The 26,753-nt window shown below is 44.8% G+C and overlaps 1 protein-coding gene across 1 annotated transcript in view; it reads left to right on the top strand.

Moving 5' to 3' along the window:
• The first annotated feature begins 4,599 nt into the window (after positions 1–4,599).
• LOC139575268 (aggrecan core protein-like) overlaps positions 4,600–26,753 on the top strand; it is a 22,450-nt gene continuing 296 nt past the window's right edge. Inside the window, exons 1-11 of the mRNA XM_071400228.1 lie at positions 4,600–4,838; positions 15,425–15,534; positions 15,778–15,869; positions 18,072–18,363; positions 18,720–18,894; positions 20,055–20,182; positions 20,460–20,753; positions 21,878–22,507; positions 22,881–23,055; positions 23,561–23,688; positions 26,559–26,751. Of these exons, the coding sequence (XP_071256329.1) occupies positions 15,432–15,534; positions 15,778–15,869; positions 18,072–18,363; positions 18,720–18,894; positions 20,055–20,182; positions 20,460–20,753; positions 21,878–22,507; positions 22,881–23,055; positions 23,561–23,688; positions 26,559–26,751 (2,210 nt within the window). The 5' untranslated portion in view covers positions 4,600–4,838; positions 15,425–15,431. The remainder of the gene's footprint in view (positions 4,839–15,424; positions 15,535–15,777; positions 15,870–18,071; positions 18,364–18,719; positions 18,895–20,054; positions 20,183–20,459; positions 20,754–21,877; positions 22,508–22,880; positions 23,056–23,560; positions 23,689–26,558; positions 26,752–26,753) is intronic.

Raw genomic sequence — 26,753 nt, forward strand, 5'->3', positions numbered from 1 at the left:
CAGAGGGGCTTGTGAGGGAGCTTTGTGTGTTCTTCTCTCCTGCTCAGCAAGGCTGCCTGGTGGCTCTGAAGAACGTGGTATTTTGCAGTGAAAAGAGCTTCTGAATGAGGGGAAATGTCCACTGGTCCCAAATGGTTTCATCTGAAGCTGCTACGTCAATCAATCCTGTGTCAACTCTGTTACAACAAACTCCTCTATCTGTCTATCTGATCAGTGACAGATTCTATGGCTGATTCTGCTGATAGTAACAGGTAGGAGACCTGTTCTGTCAGGGCCTGGGGTAAATATAATCTTTAGGATTTTCTTCCACTACTATAGTATCGGGTATACAGTTAGAAAAAGGGTTCCAGGGGGTTCTTCGGCTGTCCCCATAAAAGCACCATTAGATTCCAGGTAGAACCCTTCTTAGTTCCAAGTTCCCTTTTGGGTTCCATGTAGAACCCTCTGGTTCTACATGGAACCCAAAAAGCTTCTACCTGGAACCAAAACGGGTTCTTCAAAGGGTTATCCTATGGGGACAGCCGAAGAACACATTTAGTTTCAAGATAGCACCTTTTGTTCTAAGAGTGTAGAACATTGACCTGATTTGCCTCTATGCAATGTGTTTCTCTCAACAGTTCCTAAAACAGGGTTACATGTAGAACACATGATGTAAAAACAGTGTGTTACGTGGCTATGCCTCTACACTCTGGACTAATTATGTTATTAAAACATAGTTAATCCCAGTGCAGTATATGTCAGTAATGGAAAGGAAAGTAATGGCGGTTACTGTAACTTCATCTACAGTCTAGAGGAAAGGGTCTCGTTGTAGCCTTTTAAGTTCATGGTCATCACAAACCTTTGGGATGACCTCACAGTTTATATTCTACCCATTGACAACAGGCCATGGAGGGTTTTCAGTTATAAAACAGTTTGTGAGGACTTATTTGTATTCATGAAGGTGTGGTTTCCAGGTGTAGCACTGCTTTTAAGAGGTGACCATATTATTCCTCCGTCTGAGTCAGCTGGTTCTAACCATCACCTGTCCTCAGCTGTGTATTTCCACCTCACTTTTCCTAAAGTGCCGGTTTGCCCACAACTCTGACTAATATTCCAATTACAACATGATATAAATGAACATATGACTGGTCCATTTACAGCACATGGAACCTGTGAATAATGCAACTGTAGCTAAGGTCAGTTAGTCGTACCTAGCTTAAGCTCGAGCAGCGACGGCACAGTTCCTGAGACCTGAAGTAATTGAGCCCCCAGCCCGAACAATAACAGCTGATGGGCAACATTTTTATAGTGGAAAAGCATTTTGCAAAGTGCAAAAATTACCATAGGCCTGAACCAAATTCAAATCTGGCAGCATGATTTAATTGTGAAACGTTACTTCAACAATGTGCCATATAAATAGACGTTTATTTATGTATTGCTCAGTTTACTAAACTCCAGTTAAATAATCGCCTCCTTACAACCTTCTAGCATACATTGTTGAAGAAAACGTTCAAATGTAATAAGAGTGTGAGATTATAATGAGGTTTACGGTACTGTTTGGACAGAAAGGTTGCCTGATTTGTTCTTAGGGTAAAACACAAACTTTGCACAGAAGTGAGCGATTGAAGTCAGAGCATTTCACACAAACTGTTAAGAAGAGTAAAATGTCACCGTAGAGGGTGTATTTAAACAATAAGGCCCAAGGGGGTGTGTGTTATATGGCCAATATACCATGGCTAAGGGCTGTTCTTAAGCACGATGCAACGAGGAGTGCCTGGATACAGGCCTTTGCTATGGTATATTGGCCATATACCACAAACCCCCGAGGTGCCTTATTGCTATTATAAACTACTTGCCAACGTAATTAGAGCAATAAAATAAATGTTTTGGCATACCCGTAGTATACGGGCGGATATACCACGGCTGTCAGCCAATCAGCATTCAGGGATCGAACCACCCGGATTTATCATTTCAAATAATGCCTACTTTCAGTATAACCGGTTACGGTTAGAGCTAGTCCCTTGGCGTTTTGCTTTTGTGAAGGATGTCACGCTGCATGCTTAGCAAGTATTACCTCCCCTAATCGGCTCATAGAGAGACTCAAACTCAGGACCTCTGGCTTGCAAACACACGTAACCACCCTCCTGAAACATTCCGACTGTAAAAGGTCTTCTTCAATGGCACAAGCGGCAACACACACATCCCCATCTGCTACACTGTTCATTAGTGGATTACACACGGTACTCACACAGTAAAATAACTGTAGTAGTAAGGGGTCACATTAAGCATTTGAATCACAGTGAACTATGTTGCTAACCCATAATCAGAGCAGATGACACAGAAAACTAAATCTCATGGAATTGTTGTAAATGCAGGTATTGTCTTTTCCCCTGTTATTCCTTTTATTTGTGCATTCAGCTCTTCCTTTTATGTTCTGATGTGAACATTGTATTGGAGAAAATCTAAGTCTGGCTAAGTCTGTCCCTTGGATTGGTGACACAGTGCGGACATACAGGCCCGCTGTGGGATACCAGGACCGCCCCTTACGAAGTTGTCTCCAGGCACTTCAGTTACACTGTTCAGCTTAAACACATGTGAGACAGATCGGCCAAACACACCCCTCCCCAAACCTCAAGTCACATTCAACATTCCCCCCATTCCTGCATCCCTTGACTCCCTTCACCTTCTCTTCTGTGATGCTTTCTTACAGAAAGGGAAGCAGGAGGAAAGAGCAGGTAAGCATGTGGGCAGGAAACGCTGTTCCCTTACACGGCCTCAGTCATACATGAACATGACACACCCTGTGGGTTGTTGGGAGGGCTGGCAATGTAGAGGCTGCTTCCTTTACACGGCCTCAGTCATACATGAACATGACACACCCTGTGGGTTGTTGGGAGGGCTGGCAATGTAGAGGCTGCTTCCTTTACACGGCCTCAGTCATACATGAACATGACACACCCTGTGGGTTGTTGGGAGGGCTGGCAATGTAGAGGCTGCTTCCTTTACACGGCCTCAGTCATACATGAACATGACACACCCTGTGGGTTGTTGGGAGGGCTGGCAATGTAGAGGCTGCTTCCTTTACACGGCCTCAGTCATACATGAACATGACACACCCTGTGGGTTGTTGGGAGGGCTGGCAATGTAGAGGCTGCTTCCTTTACACGGCCTCAGTCATACATGAACATGACACACCCTGTGGGTTGTTGGGAGGGCTGGCAATGTAGAGGCTGCTTCCTTTACACGGCCTCAGTCATACATGAACATGACACACCCTGTGGGTTGTTGGGAGGGCTGGCAATGTAGAGGCTGCTTCCTTTACACGGCCTCAGTCATACATGAACATGACACACCCAGTGGGTTGTTGGGAGGGCTGGCAATGTAGAGGCTGCTTCCTTTGGAGTCAGAAACCTAATTGGACAGGGTCCTCTGTGTTAGACTTGCCAACAACTATGAAGGTTAAGAGACTTAATGAGAGCAAAAGACAGTAACAGAATAACCGTGGATGGAGGACAAAGGATGAAGCTGACACATAATAAAATTTATAAATTTTGCACACAAGAAATAAGAATGTAAATGTACTCCTTTCACAGGCTGCCTGGTCAATAAGTCAAGTCCATTATTGAATGCAATCTATTATCAACATAACAATTAAGACCAGACAGAATGCTTCGGTGGATAAATCTTCACTTAAACAAAATTCCAGAATGTGTCATTTTTTGTAATTGCATGTGTTGCTATTTCCTGCCCCAGTGAGCATTCAGTGGTACCACAGGAGTGAGTCTGGACCTGAAAGGGTCTCTGTTTGCCCCCCACCCGGTTTATATATTTTTTCCTACTCTTTTATCAGCACGTTGGGATCCATTTTGATACCCCTGTGAAACAAGATATGAGTAATGAGAAACAGCGAGAAAAAAGGAAGTGGGTGATTTAGTCACATTAGGCCGGAGTTTGACCTTTCACCTCATTTATGCTGAGAGGAATGACATAATAGAGAGAAGGGGACACAATATACATGTTTCTGCTATACATAAGAGGCAACAGAGCTATAACTGTAGCACTATGTACAGTACACCACATACATAATCCATCATTGACTTCTGTAGCTGCCAAAATGAATTGGGTTCCCAGAAACATCATCCAACCTTTTCCATGCACCCAAGTGATGACATAGTTTTTTCCCCATTTTACAAACCCAGATGGTTTACTGAGAACAAATATGAATAGGCCTACTATGGTGACAATTCCTCATCATAAGGAGTCAGTTGACCAAAATATCATCAGCGGGTTGGTGCCCTCTAAACTAGGCTAATTCAGGTGGTTGCCTCTGAAGTTGATACCTTAAAGTCTTTGAAATGCTAGGGCCAAAACAAATGGTATGGAAATATGACTAGGCCTATATGAATAAATCACAGAAATGTAACTTATGTCACTTGACTTATCTGGATCATTTGACTTGTGTCTGCCGTTAGCTAATTTCACTGGGAACAAGAGTTTGGTGTCATGAGGTAGCAAGTTTGAATATGTTTTCTCCATCCTCCCCTTCACTCACTACATCCTCCCCCCCCCCCCCCCCCCTTCCAGGTTTGTTACAGCTAAACCTGCTCCCCGTGGGAAAGTGGATTCTTTTCGCTCTCGACACTCCCGCGGACCAACGTCCTCTACCGCTCGTGGGCTGTCACTGGGATTTTAAACTTGTTCACGCGACCATCAACGGGACAAGAAACATTTACGACAGAAAACTCCCTGAGAATAAACGTCCCTCGAAGAAATAAGAATACCAGAATAATTGACCTTTTCTGCAGGTCCAGTTTTTATCTTTGAGCTGACGGTCGCGGAGAGACTCTGCATTTCCACAGGTGAACAAAACGTAATTATTTGGTTCGGGCTTTTATCAACTTGCAAACTTTAGCTTTGTGCTGTAGTGTATTGTCCACGAGCGCACATAATTCATCATCTTCACACTACCTAAAATGATGCGCAAGTCGTGCGTGCCGATAATGCAACCTTCTTACCTAGACTAATCTACACATTAGCTATCTGTAAAGATGCCGCCCTACTCCCTCCTCTATGTTTAATATAACACACATACATTCATTATTCATTTCGGTTGCCTATCCTGACGTGAAGTTTGTTCTATAGAAAGTATTTGAACCTGATGTGTGCCACAGAAACTATTTGACTCTAGCCACAAAATTAAGGAAATTAGAAGGGGGGAGATTCTCGGTGTTGTGCCGAAAGTACTATTATAACATAATAGTATTTTTGGGGGGTGCTTAGATTTGTCCTGTTAACACACAAATGTGTATGGGAATGTGATTTTTTGCATATCCCAACCCCCCCTGAGACACCCTGAGGGAGTGGGGTCACAGCCAGGGATTCCATTGTACAGTACCCCTGGAGCAATTAAGGTTAAGTGCCTTGCTCAAGGGCACAGCAACAGATTTATATATTTTTCTCCTTGTCAGCTCTGGTATTTGAATCAGCAACCTTTTGGTTAGTGGCCCAACACGCCAACCTCGAGGCTACTGCCAACCCTAAATGTGATAGATACATGAATCTAGTCCACTTCACTCACCTCAGCCCCACCTAACAGTTAGCCTAGCTAGCGACCTCGTCAAGAGGTTTGGACCTCTTAGTGTAACTTTTAAGGTGTTGGGACTGACAGTCAGAGGGACCTGTAGATGAGTCCCAGTCAGGGCTATTCACCACATTGGTGTCAGAGGTAGGAGGCACCTGGGTGCAGCCATCTAAAAGCATGTCCCATCAGTATGGACACAAGGGACTTACAAGAGTCAAGCGTTGGTACACGCTTTCCGAAAGAAGGGGTATTCTGTATTGACCTAGTACAACACCTATCCCTTTTTACCTCAGCAGTTGTCACAATTACAAAGTGCTTTACAGATACCCAGCCTAAAACCCCAACGAGCAAGCAATGCAGAGGCAGAAGCACAGTGGCTTGGAAAAACTCCCTAGAAGGCAGTAACCTAGGACGAAACCTAGAGAGGAACCCGGCTCTGAGGGGTGTCCACTGTCCAGTCCTCTTCTGGATGCCTAATGAGTGACTTTGTTCCAGGCGTTCAGACCTCTTGGCATAATGATCAAGGTGTTGGACTGACGGTATCGATAACCTAACCAGATTTGTCAATGAATTTGTCTGTGTGACACAGTTTAAATGAGAAATAGTATTATATGTGATATAAACATACTGAATTTAAATGTAAAAATAAAAATAATCAATGAACTATACAACTATACCCTAATGTCATTCAATGCTGTCATAATACCATACTGATAGTGTCTATGCCTTGTTCCCGTTCCACACTACTGAGCTGAACCGTGCTGAGCCAAGCCAGACTGTGCTATCCTGGTTAAACATCCATCATAGTTGCTGGGACCGTGCTTGGCAGAACAATGTGAAAACGAGCCAGCACAGTACTGTTCAAGTCTCCATGATGGTGTGAACCAGGTAGCAGTGCAAAAGAGCCTATAATTTACATTTTAGTCATTTAGCAGACGCTCTTATCCAGAGCGACTTACAGTAGAGTGCATACATTTTTACATACTGAGACAAGGATATCCCTACCGGCCAAACCCTCCCTACCGGCCAAACCCTCCCTAACCCGGACGACGCTATGCCAATTGTGCGTCGCCCCACGGATCTCCCGGTTGCGGCCGGCTGCGACAGAGCCTGGGCGCGAACCCAGCCCAGCCTGGGCGCGAACCCAGAGACTCTGGTGGCGCAGCTAGCACTGCGATGCAGTGCCCTAGACCACTGCGCCACCCGGGAGATCTATAATGGGATGAGTATAAGCTAACCTTGCCTCGTACCTGCAGATTTGCCTTGATAATGCCAAAGCTTGAACACTGTCATGAGTTTCACCAATAATGGAGACTGCTGTGCCAATGCTCGTCAATGTCCAAGCAGTCATCATCGACACAAACGCCAAATTAATTGACAAAATGTTCTCTAATGTGGTTTCTGTTCGATGCTAATTTGCAAAAGGTGTGTCCCTCTCACTTTCAAAATCCTATATTCACTATGAGAGCTCTGATCCAATCAGTGTGTTAGTCAGCAGTAGCCATCACATCCATTAGCCATGGACCCTAACTGCTGCCATCATGTCTTACACTGCTAGCTAACCTCTCTACCTGAATGTGAGCAGTGTTACCCTGCCACTCGTCTCTCAGTGGAATGGAAAGGGCCTTGTGTTTACATTGGGCCTAATGTTGTCAGAGCTCCTATAATACCAGCTTCAGGGGGAACAGACCGGGTCTTATGGGCCCCAGCCACACCGGGAATAGACCGTACCACACCAGCTCAATGGAAACACTGTGGGGGTTAGCTGTTAGCACGGCGCTCAAATAACCTGGCGGCTAATGAACTGTCACTTTTTTTCTCAAAACAAGACGTTTTTAGTCTATGTTCGCCTGAAAAGCTCTGGCCCTGCCAGCTTTGAACCTTGATTCCAGGGTTGGCTATGTCTTTCGATGCACGTACCAGTTGTTAACTCTTTGCTAGTGGTTGGTTTTTAGATGTCTGATTCTGTTAAGGTTTATGGGGTTTGATAGTATTGAGAACAGCTATTCTCTTCATATTGACCCTACTACACTGATTCAAAGAAGTCAGCAATATGTCAAACAATGATTTCATTGTTATGCAGCTAACGTTTTTCTAGAATGATGGAGCTTATATGATGACCTTGCCTCTTTTTGCACATACTGTATTAGATCATAGAGGCAGAATAGAGACAGTAGTTACCTAACTTTCAGAAGGCTGAAAGGTTGAGGTGGACTAATGGATTGAACCCTCATCTCCAGGTGCCGTATGTGGTTTGGAAGTGTCAGTAATACCGCTAGATCAGCCTCCTGCACTACTGTCCCATAGTGTCTCTTAGAACCCCTCCGCACCACATGTATCATCATGTCACGGTAGAGTTTGCAGGGACGTGCAGAATCCATGGGCTCTGCCAGAGTGGGATCCCTCTCTATCTGACTGGACAAATATTGTCTGTCCTCCTGGGAGGTTATCCCAGGACAGTGGTCTAATACTGGGATTCTTCCTGTCCTGCTGAGAGGTTATCCCAGGACACTGGTCCAGTACTGGGATTTTTCCTGTCCTACTGAGAGGTTATCCCAGGACACTGGTCCAGTACTGGGTATCTTCCTGTCCTGCTGAGAGGTTATCCCAGGACACTGGTCCAGTACTGGGATTAATCTGTCCTACTGAGAGGTTATCCCAGGACACTGGTCCAGTACTGGGATTCTTCCTGTCCTACTGAGAGGTTATCCCAGGACACTGGTCCAGTACGGGGATTATTCCTGTCCTACTGAAAGGTTATCCCAGGACACTGGTCCAGTACTGCGATTATTCCTGTCCTACTGAGAGGTTATCCCAGGACACTGGTCCAGTACTGGGATTCTTCCTGTCCTGCTGAGATGTTATCCCAGGACACTGGTCCAGTACTGCGATTATTCCTGTCCTACTGAAAGGTTATCCCAGGACACTGGTCCAGTACTGCGATTATTCCTGTCCTACTGAGAGGTTATCCCAGGACACTGTTCCAGTACTGGGATTCTTCCTGTCCTGCTGAGAGGTTATCCCAGGACACTGGTCCAGTACTGGGATTATTCCTTTCCCTACTGAGAGGTTATCCCAGGACACTGGTCCAGTACTGGGATTCTTCCTGTCCTGCTGAGAGGTTATCCCAGGACACTGGTCCAGTACTGGGATTATTCCTTTCCCTACTGAGAGGTTATCCCAGGACACTGGTCCAGTACTGGGATTATTCCTGTCCTACTGAGAGGTTATCCCAGGACACTGGTCCAGTACTGGGATTCTTCCTGTCCTGCTGAGAGGTTATCCCAGGACACTGGTCCAGTACTGGGATTCTTCCTGTCCTACTGAGAGGTTATCCCAGGACACTGGTCCAGTACTGGGATTCTTCCTGTCCTGCTGAGAGGTTATCCCAGGACACTGGTCCAGTACTGGGATTCTTCCTGTCCTGCTGAGAGGTTATCCCAGGACACTGGTCCAGTACTGGGATTCTTCCTGTCCTACTGAGAGGTTATCCCAGGACACTGGTCCAGTACTGGGATTCTTCCTTTCCCTACTGAGAGGTTATCCCAGGACACTGGTCCAGTACTGGGATTCTTCCTGTCCTGCTGAGAGGTTATCCCAGGACACTGGTCCAGTACTGGGATTCTTCCTGTCCTACTGAGAGGTTATCCCAGGACACTGGTCCAGTACTGGGATTCTTCCGTTCCCTACTGAGAGGTTATCCCAGGACACTGGTCCAGTACTGGGATTCTTCCTGTCCTGCTGAGAGGTTATCCCAGGACACTGGTCCAGTACTGGGATTCTTCCTGTCCTACTGAGAGGTTATCACAGGACACTGGTCCAGTACTGGGATTCTTCCTGTCCTACTGAGAGGTTATCCCAGGACACTGGTCCAGTACTGGGATTCTTCCTTTCCCTACTGAGAGGTTATCCCAGGACACTGGTCCAGTACTGGGATTCTTCCTGTCCTGCTGAGAGGTTATCCCAGGACACTGGTCCAGTACTGGGATTCTTCCTGTCCTACTGAGAGGTTATCCCAGGACACTGGTCCAGTACTGGGATTCTTCCTTTCCCTACTGAGAGGTTATCCCAGGACACTGGTCCAGTACTGGGATTCTTCCTGTCCTGCTGAGAGGTTATCCCAGGACACTGGTCCAGTACTGGGATTCTTCCTGTCCTACTGAGAGGTTATCCCAGGACACTGGTCCAGTACTGGGATTCTTCCTGTCCTACTGAGAGGTTATCCCAGGACACTGGTCCAGTACTGGGATTCTTCCTGTCCTGCTGAGAGGTTATCCCAGGACACTGGTCCAGTACTGGGATTCTTCCTGTCCTACTGAGAGGTTATCCCAGGACACTGGTCCAGTACTGGGATTCTTCCTGTCCTACTGAGAGGTTATCCCATGACACTGGTCCAGTACTGGGATTCTTCCTGTCCTACTGAGAGGTTATCCCAGGACACTGGTCCAGTACTGGGATTCTTCCTGTCCTGCTGAGAGGTTATCCCAGGACACTGGTCCAGTACTGGGATTCTTCCTGTCCTACTGAGAGGTTATCCCAGGACACTGGTCCAGTACTGGGATTCTTCCTGTCCTACTGAGAGGTTATCCCAGGACACTGGTCCAGTACTGGGATTCTTCCTGTCCTACTGAGAGGTTATCCCAGGACACTGGTCCAGTACTGGGATTCTTCCTGTCCTGCTCAGGTGTAATGTATTATTACGTAATCAGGCTTGGGTGTTGAAGGGAGAGTTATTGATCTGATGTTTGTTGTTTAAGGCAATGTGACAGCTGACTAACGCTTTACGTTGACTTATACCTATGTAACTATACGGGAATAACTGAATAATTGTATTCTGTGTCTAAGCTTTCCATTCTGTGTCTATGTTGACTCCCAACAGTCATACTAGATATTTTTGTGCACAATATTAACTATGTATACGTACGATGTTGTAACTGGAGATCAAAGATGAAATAACATGAACGTAAACTCACACAAGATCTGAAATGGCTTCATGCTGTTATGACTATCTTCACACAATATCTGAAATGGCTTCATGCTGTTATGACTATCTTCACACAAGATCTGAAATGGCTTCATGCTGTTATGACTATCTTCACACAAGATCTGAAATGGCTTCATGCTGTTATGACTATCTTCACACAAGATCTGAAATGGCTTCATGCTGTTATGACTATCTTCACACAAGATCTGAAATGGCTTCATGCTGTTATGTTATGACTATCTTCACACAAGATCTGAAATGGCTTCATGCTGTTATGTTATGACTATCTTCACACAAGGGGGTAAACACAGTTAGGTACTCAGAGAAGATGAACAGTAAGGAAATTGCATTTGCTTTTTGCTCAGAAAATGACTTTATTCTGGCGTGACAATATAGCCTAGAGCTGGGCGATATGGACAACAATCCATATGGTGATAAATTGCCTGAATTGATGCAATAAATAGAACGATACGTTTATAACATTAATGTACACCATTGTTTTTTACTACTAGTTTGATGGTTGTATCCATTAATTGTCCCATTAATAATCACATACATTATCAAACTTATTTAATTTAAAACTTCACATTTCTCTAGTATAGGCTACTTATGGTAATGAAGGATATCAGCAAAATGCCTGCGATTAGTGATCGGTATGGTCGGTGTCGATCATTTTCTGTTTATTGTCCCAGATCTAAAATAGCCCCTACCTGTAACACGCTATAGATATAATCAGTACCCTGTTTTCTTCTTATGTTAGGATAAGTGTGGGAAACATGCTGTGTTAGTGGGTGTAACCATCCGGCATGGTCTGGTAATAGCACAGTGCTCATAGTTACCCCAGTGTTAGGTTAGAGTCTTAGGATGCATCCCAAATGGCACCCTATTCCCTATATAGTACACTTATTTTGACAAGAGCCCTATGGGACCTGGGGTTATGATTATTTCATTACCATTAATCTCAGCAGCCAGAACCAAATAAACTACTGTTAAAGATGTCATGAGAGATTAGATCACCATAGCTTGCCACTAGATTTGGTTTATATTGAGTTATTTAACCTTTATATTCAGGTTGCTATTGCAGAGATAAATCTATTTTTCGAAAGTGACCTGGTCCAAGTGGTCCTAAGCCGGGTACCATATTCTGAATAAAAAATATAAATTGAAAATACATCATTATATACTTAGATCAGTGAGGGACTGAACCTCGTGAGACATGTATGCACACACATATGCACACACACACACAAGCATGCACGCACACACACGCAAACACATGCATACACACACGCAACCACGCACACACACAAACCCACACACACTGCTATTCTAGTCAGATTTATGTACTGACCAAATCATGAAAGACAAAACTATGACTGCTCTGGGTTTACCAAACTCATATTTTATTGGTCCATGTGTTTGCTACCGTTGCATTCATTACTTTCCAGCCATTGTGATGAGCCTGTCCTCCCCCCTCCCCATTTGTCCCTCCTTCCAACAGCCTCCATTGATCTGTAATCAGATGCCTGTTTCAAGTTTACTATACGTGGCTAATACATTGATCCTTCTCAGAGAAATGCACCCTGGTCGGCTATTCAAAGTGTTCAGCGAGAAGCCACCTCCCCTCCACCTCCCCTCCACCTCCCCTCCACCTCCCCTCTCTCTCCAGAAATGTTGTAGTCTTTACTTAAAGAGGAGGGAGGGGCTGTTACTCAGAAATAACCGAATCGAGCTCCAACGCAATAACACAAAACCTGAACATTTACTTCTGAAATATAACTGAGTAGCTCTTTGTTAATGGTGTGAGAACAGGGAGGTTGTGTATGAGTGTGAGTACATGTATATGAGGATGTTACTAAGCATTTCTGTTGACTGCTTTCGTCCCTGGCTACCTCCTCCCTCCGGTTTAGAGGTTTGTGTTCTACGCCTCCACCACACTGACAGCGGTGTTGTGTTTCGGTACACCAGAAGTACATTCATTTCCAATGGAGCGCTGCGTTTGCCTTGCAGCATGGCGTTGCAGAGACAGTTGTAGTGTGTTCTGTGTGCTGCATACGTTGGATTTGTCGAACGTATGCATTAAACTGTATGTTGATGTTGAACTTTTGTTTCACACATATCCAGATGATGCTGCGTACTATTTTGCACAATGACGCTGTCGGTGTGATCGATGCGTTAACAACAGAACGGACTGCTGTGTGAGATGAGGAGTGACATTTGTAATGCTTTATTTCATGAGCTTGGAGTTGCAATAAACTAACGTATATAACACTTACCACATATCAAACTCTTTCAATTACATGCAGAATTACAGGACGTTGATATTATCATGGTATTATTATCCCTTACTTGTAGCAGTATCAATACTGATGTTACAATGCCTTTGTCTATCCAATTCACCTTCTAACTTTATACTGTCACAAATGATATTTGCTTTTTTACAGTATATTAATTTGGTTGAATTTCATACAATGATGACTTATATGCTTATTTTATATCTATGAAAACTGGGGAGAGTTCATCTGGGGGGGGGGGGGGGGGGTAACTGAGCTGCAGGCAGGGAGGGGGTTCATCCATCCAGCCCTTGTTTAAAGTTGCCTGGAACGAATAGGCCACTGTAACTTTATGTACACAGTTGTTAAACTATAGCAATTCATTCACTCTAACAATATAGCCCTTTGTGCTTCCAATTCAATCAGAATTAATTCTGTAGTTTTGATACAACCTACATAATGAAACTGTTTATCTCAGTGAAGCTAGTAGTATAGGATGGCGTTTCAGTGTGCTTCATTCATTCTGATGTCATTAATGCCCAGATTGAACTGGTCTAAAAATGGATATTAAAAAACAGGACTGGATTTACTGCAGGTATAATGGTGTACTGTGCATGCCTTCCACACAGGCACCTCTGAGGTAATGGGTTTGTTTGGGAGGAGTTGGGAAACTAGTTCACAAATGTGTAGGCCTCTGTAGCTCAGTTGGTAGAGCATGGCACTTACAACGCTAGGATAGTGGATTCGATACCATCCGTACGTAAAATTTATGCACGCATGACTGTAAGTCACTTTCGATAAAAGTGTCTGCTAAATGGCATATACAGTGCATTTGGAAAGTGTCCAGACACCTTGACTTTTTCCACATTTTGTTACGTTACAGCCTTATTCTAAAATGGATTAAATAAAAACAAATTCTCATCAATCTACACACAATACCCCATAATGACAACGCAAAAACAGGTTTGTAGAAATTTTTGCAAATGTATTAAAAATAAAAAATAAATACCTTATTTACATAAGTATTCAGACCCTTTGACTCAAAATTGAGCTCAGGTGCATCCTGTTTTCATTGATCATCCTTGAGATGTTTCTACAACTTGATGGGAGTCCAACTGTGGTAAATTTAATTGATTGGACATGATTTGGAAAGGCACACACCGGTCTATATAAGCCCACAGTTGAGAGTGTATGTCAGAGCAAAAACCAAGACTTGAGTTTGGATGAATTGTCCGTAGAGCTTCGAGACAGGATTGTGTCGAGGCACAGATCTGGAGAAGGGTACCAAAAAATGTTAGCAGCATCAAAGGTCCCCAACAACACAGTGGCCTCCATCATTCCTAAATGGAAGAAGTTTGGAAGCACCAAGACTCTTCCTAGAGCTGGCTGCCCGGACAAACTGGGCAATCCGGGGAGAAGTGCATTGGTCAGGGATGTGACCAAGAACCCGATGGAGCTCCAAAACTTCCTCTGTGGAGATGGGAGAACCTTCCAGAAGGACAAACGTCTCTGCAGCACTCCACCAATCAGGACTTTATGGTACAGTGGCCAGACGGAAGCCACTGTACACAGCACATGAGAGCCCACTTCGAGTTTTACAAAAGGCACCTAAAGACTCTCAGACCATGAGAAACAAGATTCTCTGGTCGGATGAAACCAAGATTGAACTCTTTGGCCTGAATGCTAAGCGTCACGTCTGGAGGAAACCTGGCACCATCCTTACGGTGAAGCATGGGGGTGGCAGCATCATTCTGTGGGGATGTGTTTCACTGGCAGGGACTGGGAAACTAGTCAGGATCGAGGGAAAGATGAACGGAGCAAAGTACAGAGAGTCTATGAATGTCCTTGAGTGGCCCAGCCAGAACCTGCACTTCAACCCGATCGAACATCTCTGGAGTGACCTTAAAATAGCTGTGCAGCGACACTCCCCATCCAACCTGACAGAGAGTATTAGGATCTGCAGAGAAGAATGGGAGAAACTCCCCAAATACAGGTGTGTCAAGCTTGTAGCGTCATACCCAAGAAGACTCGATGCTGTAATCGCTGCCAAAGGTGCTTCAACAAAGTACTTAGTAAAGAATCTGAATACCTATGTAAAAAAAATATACATTTGCAAAAATGTCTAAAAACCTGTTTTTGCTTTGTCATTATGGGGTATTGTGTGGAGATTGATGAGGTAAAAAAAAAGATTTAATCAATTTTAGAATAAGGCTGTAATGTAACAAAATGTGGAAAAAGTGAAGGGGTCAGAATACCTTCCGAATGCACTGTATTACTATTGTATTATGATGATCTATTATAGATGTAGTCAGTGGACTGGACTGGGGCCAGAACCTGAGGCACCCAGTACCTGAGTGCCTCTAGTTACATTAACAAGGCATTCTAGTAGATGTCAGAGGCCAGGAGAGGTACAGAGGGTTTGTGTGGAAGTGATCCTTAATGGTCGACATTCTTAGACAAAACTGGTCTGTCTTTGATTTTAAGGTCTTTTAATGAATTTGAATGAATTTAGGCCAATGAATGCCTTTGTATAACATTAACCTTAAACTACAATGTAACAGAACACTACCTAGGGCGCATAGTCAGCGTTTATTCTTTTGATTTCAGGTAAACTATGATCAGGTGGATTGTATTACTTTGTGTTTGTCTGTCCGTCACCTCGGCAACATTCAACAATTATCAGCAAATCAGCAGCTATGAGGAGCACTCCTTTCTGGGTATGTGGACATATTACTCCTCACTATACAGTGCATATGAAATGACATATTTATCTGTGTCTGGTTTCATGGCTTTTTGTGTGTGCGTGTGTGACTGTGTCTTTACCTGTGTCTGTTTGTTAATCATTGTGTGATTATATATATATATATATATATATATATATATATATATATATATATATATATATATATATATATATGTCTGTGTGTGTGTGTCCATCTCTCTGCCCTCTTCCCCTCCAGACCCTGAGGACACACTGAGTGTGAGCGTCCCACTGGAGCTGCCTCAGCGTCCTCTACTGGGCAGCACCTTGGTACTACCCTGCTACTTCCAGGTGGGTCGGCCTGGCACCAATATCAATACTACACAGTTATGAGAGATAAGGATGTTGGATTTAGCAATACATATCATATTATTTCTTTTTTTTCATTTAAAATTAACAAGATTACTACCTCCTGTTTCAGGGACCCTCCCACCAATGTTTTAACTCCCTCCACTGTGTTAACTCTCTCCACTGTGTTAACTCCCTCCACTGTGTTAACTCTCTCCACTGTGTTAACTCCCTCCACTATTTTAACTCCCTCCACTGTTTTAACTCCCTCCACTGTTTAACTCCCTCCACTGTTTTAACTCCCTCCACTGTTTAACTCCCTCCACTGTTTTAATTCCATTCTGTTTTAACTCTCCACTGTTTTAACTTCCTTCACGGTTTAACTCCCTTCACTGTATTAACTCCCTCCACTGTTTTAACTCCCCCCACTGTTTTAACTCCCTCCACTATTTTAACTCCCTCCACTATTTTAACTCCCTCCACTATTTTAACTCCCTCCACTGTTTTAACTCCCTCCACTGTTTAACTCCCTCCACTGTTTTAATTCCATTCTGTTTTAACTCTCCACTGTTTTAACTTCCTTCACGGTTTAACTCCCTTCACTGTATTAACTCCCTCCACTGTTTTAACTCCCCCCACTGTTTTAACTCCCTCCACTATTTTAACTCCCTCCACTATTTTAACTCCCTCCACTATTTTAACTCCCTCCACTGTTTTAACTCCCTCCACTGTTTTAACTCCCTCCACTGTTTTAACTCCCTCCACTGTTTTAACTCCCCCCACTGTTTTAACTCCCTCCACTGTTTTAACTCCCTCCACTGTTTTAACTCCCTCCACTGTTTTAACTCCATTCACTGTTTTAACTCCCTCCACTATTTTAACTCCCTTCACTGTTTTAACTCCATTCACTGTTTTAACTCCCTCCACTATTTTAACTCCCTCCACTGTTTTAACTCCATTCACTGTTTTAACTCCCTCCACTATTTTAACTCCCTCCACTATTTTAACTCCCTACACTGTTTTAACTCCCTCCACTGTTTTAACTCCCTCCACTGTTTTAACTCCCTCCACTGTTTTAACTCCTTCCACTATTTTAACTCCCTCCACTATTTTAACTCCCTCCACTATTTTAACTCCCTCCACTGTTTTAACTCCCTCCACTATTTTAACTCCCTCCACTGTTTTAACTCCCTCCACTATTTTAACTCCCTCCACTGTTTTAACTCCTTCTACTATTTTAACTCCCTCCACTGTTTTAACTCCCTCCACTGTTTTAACTCCCCCCACTGTTTTAACTCCCTCCACTATTTTAACTCCCTCCACTGTTTTAACTCCCTCCACTGTTTTAACTCCCCCCACTGTTTTAACTCCCTCCACTATTTTAACTCCCTCCACTGTTTTAACTCTGTCCACTGTTTTAACTCCCTCCACTGTTTTAACTCCCCCCCACTGTTTTAACTCCCTCCACTATTTTAACTCCCTCCACTGTTTTAACTCCATTCACTGTTTTAACTCCATTCACTGTTTTAACTCCCTCCACTATTTTAACTCCCTCCACTATTTTAACTCCCTCCACTATTTTAACTCCCTCCACTATTTTAACTCCCTCCACTGTTTTAACTCCCTCCACTATTTTAACTCCCTCCACTGTTTTAACTCCATTCACTGTTTTAACTCCCTCCACTATTTTAACTCCCTCCACTGTTTAACTCCCTCCACTATTTTAACTCCCTCCACTGTTTAACTCCCTCCACTATTTTAACTCCCTCCACTATTTTAACTCCCTCCACTATTTTAACTCCCTCCACTGTTTAACTCCCTCCACTATTTTAACTCCCTCCACTGTTTTAACTCCCTCCACTATTTTAACTCCCTCCACTGTTTAACTCCCTCCACTATTTTAACTCCCCCCACTTTGTTTTGACTTGTTTTCATGTTTCTCATAATACTGTTTTATGTATCAACTCTTTTCACATATTTGATTCCTGGTGAGGAGAAAAAACTCACTCAGACAGGACTGCAGTTCAATTGACCAATGAAGAGTTACAGTGATACAAAGTTCCACGATAAGAAATCCCATTGTAGTTCCACCATTATGTGACTTGATGTGTTTTATTTCAGAGTGGTCATCAACATAAAAATAGTATTTACTATTGTATTGTAATGTAATTATGTTTTTCTAATAAACTTGAACCTTACTTCCAGGATCACACCGTCCACGACCCCGGCGCCCCCACCATTGCCCCCCTGTCCCACCGCATCAAATGGAGCCGCGTCACTAAGGAGCGTGTCTCTGTCATCCTGGTGGCCATGGACGGAGAGGTCAAGGTGGAGGAGGACTATCTGGACCGGGTCCACATGGTGGGCTACCCCCAGACCCCCACTGACGCCAGCATCAAGATCACAGAGTTGAGGTCCAACGACACCGGCACCTACCGATGTGAGGTCCAGCACGGCATCGAGGACAACCATGACACTGTGGACGTCCTGGTTCAAGGTAGGGACAGAGGGTAGTGGGAGTGTGACGGCAGCTTGCTGCCAAGGAATTCATCTTTGGATATTGCTCTCTTTGTAAACAAAGTTGGTGCTTAAAGCTACCCCTGTACACATGTGAGTTTCTATCTTTTGATTTTAGGACATTAAAAATGTTATTATTTGCCTAATACTAAGGATTTGTATTGTTTCATGAGTATTTTCTATAATCTGCTCTATGTACTGTATATGAACCATACAGACAACTTTGAAGCAAAATAAATCATGTATCTTTAAGCCACACAGATAGACCGTGATCTAATTATTTTATGGAGACATTAGTGGCTGCTCTGTCGCTGTTACACTGTTGTCTCTCTCCAGGTATCGTGTTTCACTACCGGGCCATCACGACACGCTACACTCTGACCTTTGAGAAGGCCAAGGCAGCCTGTATCCAGAACAGTGCTGTGATCGCGACCCCAGAGCAGCTCCAGGCCGCGTATGATGACGGCTTCCACCAGTGTGACGCCGGCTGGCTCTCCGACCAGACTGTCAGGTCAGTCTATATCCCTCTCCTTCAGCTGCACTGATCTGAAATCAGTTGTTGAAAGCAGTGAAGTGAATGAAGTGACTGGAAATAACTGAACTGATTTGAGAACAAAGTGAAGGAGGGAGTCTATAAGGATTGTCTTTAAATAGTGTTTGTTTTCTTTAAAATATTAAGTGAGCTTCAGTGAGCTTGCCTGACGCAATGGAATAATCCCAAAAGTGCAAGCTCTGCCTATCTGGCACTCCAACTAGGCTCAATCAAATGCTTTGAAAGAAAACAATGATCTAAAAAATTGAACAAATACTTAGAATTTTGAACCCAGATCTGTAATCTATCCAATGTTTGAAAATAAGTTAAACGATTTTATTACACAGTTTATAATGACTGTGCATACAGTTCTCTAAGCATCATGAGGTCTTGAGATCATTTACTTTGTATAGGAATTATAAATAAAGTTGTACTTGACGGTTTGTATTTCAACATTGTCCATTTATGTAATGTTTCCATTTTCACGTCAGTATTTGGTTTGATCCTCCATCTAAACACAGACGTCTGCCATGCAGAACTTCCTGTTGAATGTTTGACAGCTGAGCCTCTGAACATGCCACTTCCTCTCGACACACAGCCTCTCTTGTCCTCCAGCCATCCCTCCTTCCATCCCTGGCAAAAACCTAGAGGATTGTGTTTACCTTTCTCTGATCTCACCTGTACGTTTTTTTCAACACCTCAGAATGAAAGCCCTCATTCCATAAATCTCCTCTAGTTGATTTGTCAGAAATACTAGAAGGTTTAGAAGAAACATTGCGGACCGGTTTCCCGGACACAGATTAAGCCTAGTCTTGGACTAAGAAGCTTTTTAAAGCTTTTAAACCTTCAAAATAATATGTTTGAAATAATATGTAACCCAGTAAGGAAGACAAAGGCTCCAGTTGAATCAATAAAGTAACACGGCTCTGCCTCAACTGATTCAGAATGTTGATGTTGTAATGGAGGTGTTTAACTCTATTAAACCAACACACTGAATATAATTTATTTGGGTCAAAACATATACAACGAGACATACATCAGATCCCCACAGGATACCACTTTAAAAGATCTCTCTGCAAGGTAGGCCTATCACTCTGCACTGGTATGGATTTTACACTCATTTCTGTTTTCTGTGAAAGGTACCCAATCCATGATCCACGTGAGAATTGCTATGGCGACAAAGACGAGTTCCCCGGGGTGCGAACTTACGGAGTGAGAGATGTCAACGAGACTTACGACGTGTACTGTTTTGCCGAGAAGATGACAGGTAACCAAGGCAACATCCTTGATCTTTTTTTCATAAGTGAGTGACAGGATGAGATCAGGACATGTTCACTTTGGAGAATACAGTCGTTTTCACAGACGCCTTTTTCTCTCTGATGTGAAAATTGTGAACATTTTAATTGTGATTAATGTGGATTGCCTTAATCAAATAAATTAGTTACATTGACTCAAATATTCTTAACTACACAACTATCAACCTCAAGTTACACTGAACATGTCACTATCTCACGTCCATCCTGTCCTGTTCTCTCCTCTCCCAGGCAGCGTGTTCTACTCTGGTTCTGTGGCTAAGTTCACCTACTCTGAGGCTGAGGAACAGTGTAGTAAGCAGGGGGCCCTGTTGGCCACCACAGGACAGCTGTACCTGGCCTGGCAGGCTGGTCTGGATGTGTGCAATGCAGGCTGGCTAGGAGACAGGAGCGTCCGCTACCCCATCAATGTCCGGAGGCCGCAGTGTGGAGGGGGTCTGCTGGGGGTACGGACCGTGTACCTCCACGTCAACCAGACGGGGTACCCCCTCCCCGAATCCCGCTACGATGCCTACTGCTACACAGGTAGGTTGCATTTAGCCTGGTCCCAGATCTGTTTGTGTCGTCTTGGCAACTCCAATAGGAGTTGGCTATATAGCACAAACAGATCTAGAACCAGGCTAGGTTACACTGTGAATCAACCATAGACTGGAATGTGTTATCATTGGAATGAACCTACCGACACAAGATTATTTTAATATTTCATATTGGTAAGTGTTTTAGTGTCATATTTGTAAGCTTGTGTGTGTGTGCGTTTTAGTGTCATATTTGTAAGCGTGTGTGTGTGTGTGTGCGTTTTAGTGTCATATTTGTAAGCATGTGTGTGTGTGCGTTTTAGTGTCATATTTGTAAGCGTGTGTGTGTGTGCGTTTTAGTGTCATATTTGTAAGCGTGTGTGTGTGTGTGTGCGTTTTAGTGTCATATTTGTAAGCATGTGTGTGTGTGTGCGTTTTAGTGTCATATTTGTAAGCGTGTGTGTGTGTGTGCGTTTTAGTGTCATATTTGCAAGCGTGTGTGTGTGTGTGCGTTTTAGTGTCATATTTGTAAGCGTGTGTGTGTGTGTGTGTTTTCGTGTCATATTTGTAAGCGTGTGTGTGCGTTTTAGTGTCATATTTGTAAGCGTGTGTGTGTATTTTAGTGTCATATTTGTTAGCGTGTGTGTGTGTGCGTTTTAGTGTCACATTTGTTAGCGTGTGTGTGTGCGTTTTAGGGTCATATTTGTTAGTGTGTGTGTGTGTGTGTGCGTATTAGAGTCATATTTGTTAGCGTGTGTGTGTGCGTTTTAGTGTCATATTTGTAAGCGTGTGTGTGTGTGTTTTAGTGTCATATTTGTTAGCGTGTGTGTGTGCGTTTTAGTGTCATATTTGTAAGTGTGTGTGTGCGTTTTAGTGTCATATTTGTAAGCGTATGTGTGTGTGTGTGTGTGTGTGTGTGTGTGCGTTTTAGTGTCATATTCCTAAGCGTGTGTGTGTGTGTGTGTGTGTGTGCGTTTTATTGTTTTATATTTGTCAAATGGTTGAATTTGTTCAGGATCACAACAGTGTTAAGTGAAACAGTAAACAACCATTCTCACCACACGTTTCCGTTTGGAAACCGTTCCCAACAGTTTAGCGATCACGAGCATGAACCCTTTCTTTGGTCTCCTCTAGAAACGGACGAGGAGGGCTCAGGCATGGTGGTGCCCACCGAGGCAGGCAGCGGCGTGCTGAGCGTTGCCACGGTGACCCAGGGTCCTCCCGAGTTGTTCTACAGGAACATGACCACAGAGAGCGAGGCGCTGGGTGAGGACCTGGCCACCCAGAAACCCACTAGCGTGGACTTCACCTTTGGCACTGAGTTGCCCCTGCCACAGCCGCCCAGTGTCACCGAGCTGCCCCTGCCACAGCCGCCCAGTGTCACCGAGCTGCCCCTGCCACAGCCGCCCAGTGTCACCGAGCTGCCACAGCCGCCCAGTGTCACCGAGCTGCCACAGCCGCCCAGTGTCACCGAGCTGCCACAGCAGCCCAGTGTCACCGAGCTGCCTCTGCCACAGCCGCCCAGTGTCACCGAGCTGCCTCTGCCACAGCCGCCCAGTGTCACCGAGCTGCCCCTGCCACAGCCGCCCAGTGTCACCGAGCTGCCTCTGCCACAGCCGCCCAGTGTCACCGAGCTGCCTCTGCCACAGCCCCCCAGTGTGAGAGAGTTGGTTGTGGATGTGGTGGGGAGAGTAACGGCCAGGCCGGATGTGGGGAGTGAGATCGGCGAAGGGAGCGGATCAGGATATTTATTTTCTGCTACAGGTCAGTGACTGGATATCTGCTGGGTTTGACTGTAAATAGCATACATAGTCACTTTTCATGGGACGCTGTGTTGGAAAAGTTGTTTCTGGAACAACTGAGTGTACAAGCCCTACTTTCAATACTACTGAGAGTTTGCATGTTGAAATGGAAAGAGAAGAATTGCAGTCATTGCTGAGGAGACTTGTCAGCTTTATAGGTTGACTGTGAGAGGATATTTGCAATGTTGTTTTTACACTCTGAAGAACACAACAAATAATTGATAAAAAAATCTGAATGATTACAAACTGTGAATAAAAACACACTTGGGTGATTAATGTGTTTGGTGCATGAGATCAAGCACATTATATCAGCATCATTACCCCTCCATCTGTAGGCGTGGTGTTCCACTACCGTGCTGGATCTAGCCGCTACGCCTTCACCTTCGTGGAGGCCCAGCTGGCCTGTCAGAGTGTTGGAGCCTCCATCGCCACCCCAGAGCAGCTCCAGGCTGCCTACGAAGCCGGCTACAACCAGTGTGATGCAGGCTGGCTTCTGGATCAGACCGTCAGGTAGGAGGGAAGACACACACACACTTGTCTGTACACATGGGCACACAAACATATTTAAAGACAGATGAATACATGCACACACACACACACACACACACACACACACACACACACACACACACACACACACACACACACACACACACACACACACACACACACACACACACACACACACACACACACACACACACACACACACACACACACACACACACACACACACTAACTACAGGAGGCTGATGAGAGGAGGATGGCTCATAATAATGGCTGGAATGGAGTCAATGGAGTGGTATCAAAAATGTGTTTGATTTGTACGATACCATTCCATCCATTACTATGAGCCCGTCCTCCCCAATGAAGGTGCTGCCAGCCGGCGGCCACCTGTACCACATACAGATACTGTACTTGTTTCAAGTCCCTGTTCCTTACCATCAGTACAACCCTCTTCTTCTTCATTATACTCCCATTCATGGCCGTGAATAAAGGTTGTTTTCATGCCCAGGTATCCCATCGTGTCTCCTCTGGAAAAGTGCCATGGGGATCTGGAGACTTTACCAGGAGTGAGGTCCTATGGACTGAGGCCCGCTGATGAACAATATGATGTGTACTGCTACGTGGACAGACTCAGGGGTGAGAAAACACACTAGGTTTTGTTCACTCAAATTGCTCTTGAATCACTTTGTAACACAGAGATGTTGTCATACCTTTTGTCTATTTCTTGTCTGTCTATTGCAGTAGTAGTCTTTAAAGATAAGTCAAGAGGTTGGGCTAGTTTATTATATATACTCTGTCTTAACTATGTGGGAAATGAATGGCAATTGAAAAAGAGGTTTGGCTTTTATCACAAACCACATCGCTGTGGGAGTTGTTTTGAGCACTGACTGTCCATGTCCTCTCATCCCTTAACCTGACTGTCCTCTCATCCCTTAACCTGACTGTCCTCTCATCCCTTAACCTGACTGTCCTCTCTTCTCTTAACCTGACTGTCCTCTCTTCTCTTAACCTGATTGTCCTCTCATCCCTTAACTTGACTGTCCTCTCATCCCTTAACCTGACTGTCCTCTCATCCCTTAACCTGACTGTCCTCTCTTCTCTTAACCTGACTGTCCTCTCTTCTCTTAACCTGACTGTCCTCTCTTCTCTTAACCTGACTGTCCTCTCATCCCTTAATCTGACTGTCCTCTCATCCCTTAACCTGACTGTCCTCTCTTCTCTTAACCTGACTGTCCTCTCTTCTCTTAACCTGACTGTCCTCTCATCCCTTAACCTGACTGTCCTCTCATCCCTTAACCTGACTGTCCTCTCTTCTCTTAACCTGACTGTCCTCTCTTCTCTTAACCTGACTGTCCTCTCTTCTCTTAACCTGACTGTCCTCTCATCCCTTAACCTGACTGTCCTCTCATCCCTTAACCTGACTGTCCTCTCTTCTCTTAACCTGACTGTCCTCTCTTCTCTTAACCTGACTGCCCTCTCTTCTCTTAACCTGACTGTCCTCTCATCCCTTAACCTGACTGTCCTCTCTTCTCTTAACCTGACTGTCCTCTCATCCCTTAACCTGACTGTCCTCTCATCCCTTAACCTGACTGTCCTCTCTTCTCTTAACCTGACTGTCCTCTCTTCTCTTAACCTGACTGTCCTCTCATCCCTTAACCTGACTGTCCTCTCATCCCTTAACCTGACTGTCCTCTCATCCCTTAACCTGACTGTCCTCTCATCCCTTAACCTGACTGTCCTCTCATCCCTTAATCTGACTGTCCTCTCATCCCTTAACCTGACTGTCCTCTCTTCTCTTAACCTGACTGTCCTCTCTTCTCTTAACCTGACTGTCCTCTCATCCCTTAACCTGACTGTCCTCTCATCCCTTAACCTGACTGTCCTCTCTTCTCTTAACCTGACTGTCCTCTCTTCTCTTAACCTGACTGTCCTCTCTTCTCTTAACCTGACTGTCCTCTCATCCCTTAACCTGACTGTCCTCTCATCCCTTAACCTGACTGTCCTCTCTTCTCTTAACCTCACTGTCCTCTCTTCTCTTAACCTGACTGTCCTCTCTTCTCTTAACCTGACTGTCCTCTCATCCCTTAACCTGACTGTCCTCTCTTCTCTTAACCTGACTGTCCTCTCATCCCTTAACCTGACTGTCCTCTCATCCCTTAACCTGACTGTCCTCTCTTCTCTTAACCTGACTGTCCTCTCTTCTCTTAACCTGACTGTCCTCTCATCCCTTAACCTGACTGTCCTCTCATCCCTTAACCTGACTGTCCTCTCATCCCTTAACCTGACTGTCCTCTCATCCCTTAACCTGACTGTCCTCTCATCCCTTAACCTGACTGTCCTCTCATCCCTTAACCTGACTGTCTTCTCTTCTCTTGTCACCATCCTCTCATCCCTTAACCTGACTGTCCTCTTGTCACCATCCTCTCATCCCTTAACCTGACTGTCTTCTCTTCTCTTGTCACCATCCTCTCATCCCTTAACCTGACTGTCCTCTTGTCACCATCCTCTCATCCATTAACCTGACTGTCCTCTTGTCACCATCCTCTTATCCCTTAACCTGACTGTCTTCTCTTCTCTTGTCACCATCCTCTCATCCCTTAACCTGACTGTCTTCTCTTCTCTTGTCACCATCCTCTCATCCCTTAACCTGACTGTCCTCTTCTCTTCATCCTCTCATCCCTTAACCTGGCTGTCCTCTTCTCTTCATCCTCTCATCCCTTAACCTGGCGGTCCTCTTCTCTTCATCCTCTCATCCCCTAACCTGACTGTCCTCTTCTCTTCATCCTCTCATCCCTTAACCTGACTGTCCTCTTCTCTTCATCCTCTCATCCCTTAACCTGGCTGTCCTCTTCTCTTCATCCTCTCATCCCTTAACCTGGCTGTCCTCTTCTCTTCATCCTCTCATCCCTTAACCTGGCTGTTCTCTTCTCTTCATCTTCTCATCCCTTAACCTGGCTGTCTTCTTCTCTTCTCACCATCCTCTCATCCCTTAACCTGGCGGTCCTCTTCTCTTCATCTTCTCATCCCTTAACCTGGCTGTCCTCTTCTCTTCATCTTCTCATCCCTTAACCTGACTGTCTTCTCTTCTCTTCATCTTCTCATCCCTTAACCTGGCTGTCCTCTTCTCTTCTCACCATCCTCTCATCCCTTAACCTGACTGTCCTCTTCTCTTCTCACCATCCTCTCATCCCTTAACCTGGCTGTCCTCTTCTCTTCATCCTCTCATCCCTTAACCTGGCTGTCCTCTTCTCTTCATCTTCTCATCCCTTAACCTGGCTGTCCTCTTCTCTTCATCTTCTCATCCCTTAACCTGACTGTCTTCTCTTCTCTTCATCTTCTCATCCCTTAACCTGGCTGTCCTCTTCTCTTCTCACCATCCTCTCATCCCTTAACCTGGCTGTCCTCTTCTCTTCTCACCATCCTCTCATCCCTTAACCTGGCTGTCCTCTTCTCTTCTCTTCTCACCATCTTCTGATCCGTTAACCTAACTGTCCTCTCTTCTCTAGGTGATGTGTTCCATGCTGGCTCCAGTGAGGGCTTCACCTATGACGGTGCTCTGGCTCACTGTCAGGAGCTGAACGCTACCCTGGCCTCTACTGGACAGCTCTACGCCGCCTGGAGACAAGGCTTGGATAAGTGCCGCGCAGGTTGGCTAATCGACCGGAGTGTCCGGTACCCCATCACCAACCCCCGGGTGGCGT

The sequence above is a fragment of the Salvelinus alpinus genome, chromosome 5 (genome assembly GCF_045679555.1).
Source record: "Salvelinus alpinus chromosome 5, SLU_Salpinus.1, whole genome shotgun sequence".
Classification (NCBI taxonomy): Eukaryota; Metazoa; Chordata; class Actinopteri; order Salmoniformes; family Salmonidae; genus Salvelinus; species Salvelinus alpinus.